Below are 1,985 nucleotides of genomic sequence, written 5' to 3'. Positions count from 1 at the left end.
ATTGAAAACATTAAAGAAAACACACATTAAATTGGTAAATCTAATCAGAGGTTGTTCCAAATTTCTGCCAAATGTGCTCGATGAGATCCTTTTTCAACTGAATATGTTGGCTCCTATCTCGTAGTTCGGCTCTAGTATGATTATCCGATCCGGATCGGTCTCGAACATGGACTTGAAACTCAGGCAATACGTCTGTTTGAACACTGGAAGAGGCGGAAGAGCTAGGATTGTTTGACGGTTCAAAGTCGATATTTTCCCAGTTTCGCGAATACGAATCTCGTTCATCTTCCACTATCATGTTATGTAAAATAATGCACGCCCTCATTATTTCATCTTCCACTATCATGTTTGAAGAATATAGAAGCAAAAGCAAAGAGAAGGAGAATAAGGTGTTGAAAACTCAGATTTTTTTTTGTCTCCAAATTACACAAGACTAATCTCTATTTATAGAGGTGAAAAAATAAAAATTATTGATATAAAAATTATAAATTAATTCCTAGTATTTATCTCCCAAAATATCATTTAAAAGTTAGGAGTAAAACAAAAAAACCCAACCAATCAAGCCTTGACACATGGCTCTCTTTAATTGTTGATTTAATGTTGCGGGACCCACTCGGAGTGCCGTCCATTAACAGTGAAGTTTACCCTTGGAGCTTCACCAGACTCAATGTCATCAAAAACGGGTGACCTATCTAGTACATTTATGTCGTTCAAACTACCAGGAAGCCCAAAAAAAGCATGCCATATCCACAAATCATATGACGCAAGGCTATTACCCCTTCGCAAAACCTCTGAGTACACTCAACCGCAGTAGATTCTCCTATCTTCACGTACTCATCACAAGCATCAGCTGCTACTATCGTAACTTGAATTATGTTGTCTTCTGTGCTCCAACTATCGTAACTTGATCTCTTTGTTGGTTGTTGGGTTGGAGGTAGAAAACTATGAGGAGTATCCCCACCAACATTTCCCAAAGAGATCTGGGTGGAAAACTCCGGGATTTCTGTAGATCCGCTACTGAACCGGGGTGTCGGTGGCTCAATCGACTCCGTGGTAGGGAAATTCATATGGGATGGAACATAGCTGCTTCCCGCAGCTGGATGATAACCGTAAGGAAGATAAGGGTATTGCATGCCAAAATTTGGTGGCATCATATACGGCATTTGAAAATTGGGTTGCATACCAGCATTTTGAGTAATTTCCGGGGCTTGCATATTTGGATTTTGAGGGTTGGTATTTTGAGGCTGGTTAGGAAAGTTGTAGGAGAAATTAGAATAATTTTGTGAAGGATCCATTTGAAAAAGTTTGAAGAATATAGAAGCAAAAGCAAAGAGAAGGAGAATAAGGTGTTGAAAACTCAGATTTTTTTTGGTGTCCAAATTACACAAGACTAATCTCTATTTATAGAGGTGAAAAAATAAAAATTATTGATATAAAAATTATAAATTAATTCCTAGTATTTATCTCCCAAAATATCATTTAAAAATTAGGAATAAAACAAAAAAGGCCAACCAACCAAGCCTTGACACATGGCTCCAAGCATGGGCTAAGGACAATTCGCGGGACCCATGAGGTTAGAAAAACCGGAGGTGAAAAATTCACCCATCCGATTTCGGTTTTAGGTTGTTTTTCTCAATTCATGCCTTTCTCTATTGCACGAAGCTTGTCAATGCGACTGTGCATTGCCTTGTTTAATTACAGAGAGTGTCAATTCATTGCCTTGTCTTATTAATTTGCATACGAGTGGTCAATTCAAACCCTTCGTCTTATAATGTGCAGGGAGTTGCAATTCATACCAGAGACGTTGTCAATTCATAACATATTTTTTAACTGTTATTGCAGAGACTTGCTGTCAATTCAATTGGCAGACGGAGTAAGTCATTTCATTGGATTATATCAATAAAAAACAACGATTTTATTCAACCACTCCAATTTCAACACACGAAACACTTAAAAAAACACTTAAAAACACATAAACAAAACTA

The 1,985-nt window shown here is 37.4% G+C and overlaps 1 protein-coding gene across 1 annotated transcript; it reads right to left on the bottom strand.

The window, feature by feature from the left end:
• LOC109840433 lies at nucleotides 711–1,295 on the bottom strand. The gene has a single exon (XM_020409084.1). It carries the CDS (start codon nucleotides 1,293–1,295, stop codon nucleotides 711–713), a length of 585 nt encoding a protein of 194 aa, XP_020264673.1.

Source organism: Asparagus officinalis, chromosome 1 (assembly GCF_001876935.1).
Source record: "Asparagus officinalis chromosome 1, Aspof.V1, whole genome shotgun sequence".
Lineage (NCBI taxonomy): Eukaryota > Viridiplantae > Streptophyta > Magnoliopsida > Asparagales > Asparagaceae > Asparagus > Asparagus officinalis.
This window is presented reverse-complemented; position numbering and strand designations above follow the sequence as displayed.

Bases quoted from the DNA above. Each gene is read 5' to 3' on its own strand.
- LOC109840433 (XM_020409084.1), bottom strand. From the start codon at position 1,295: ATGGATCCTTCACAAAATTATTCTAATTTCTCCTACAACTTTCCTAAC.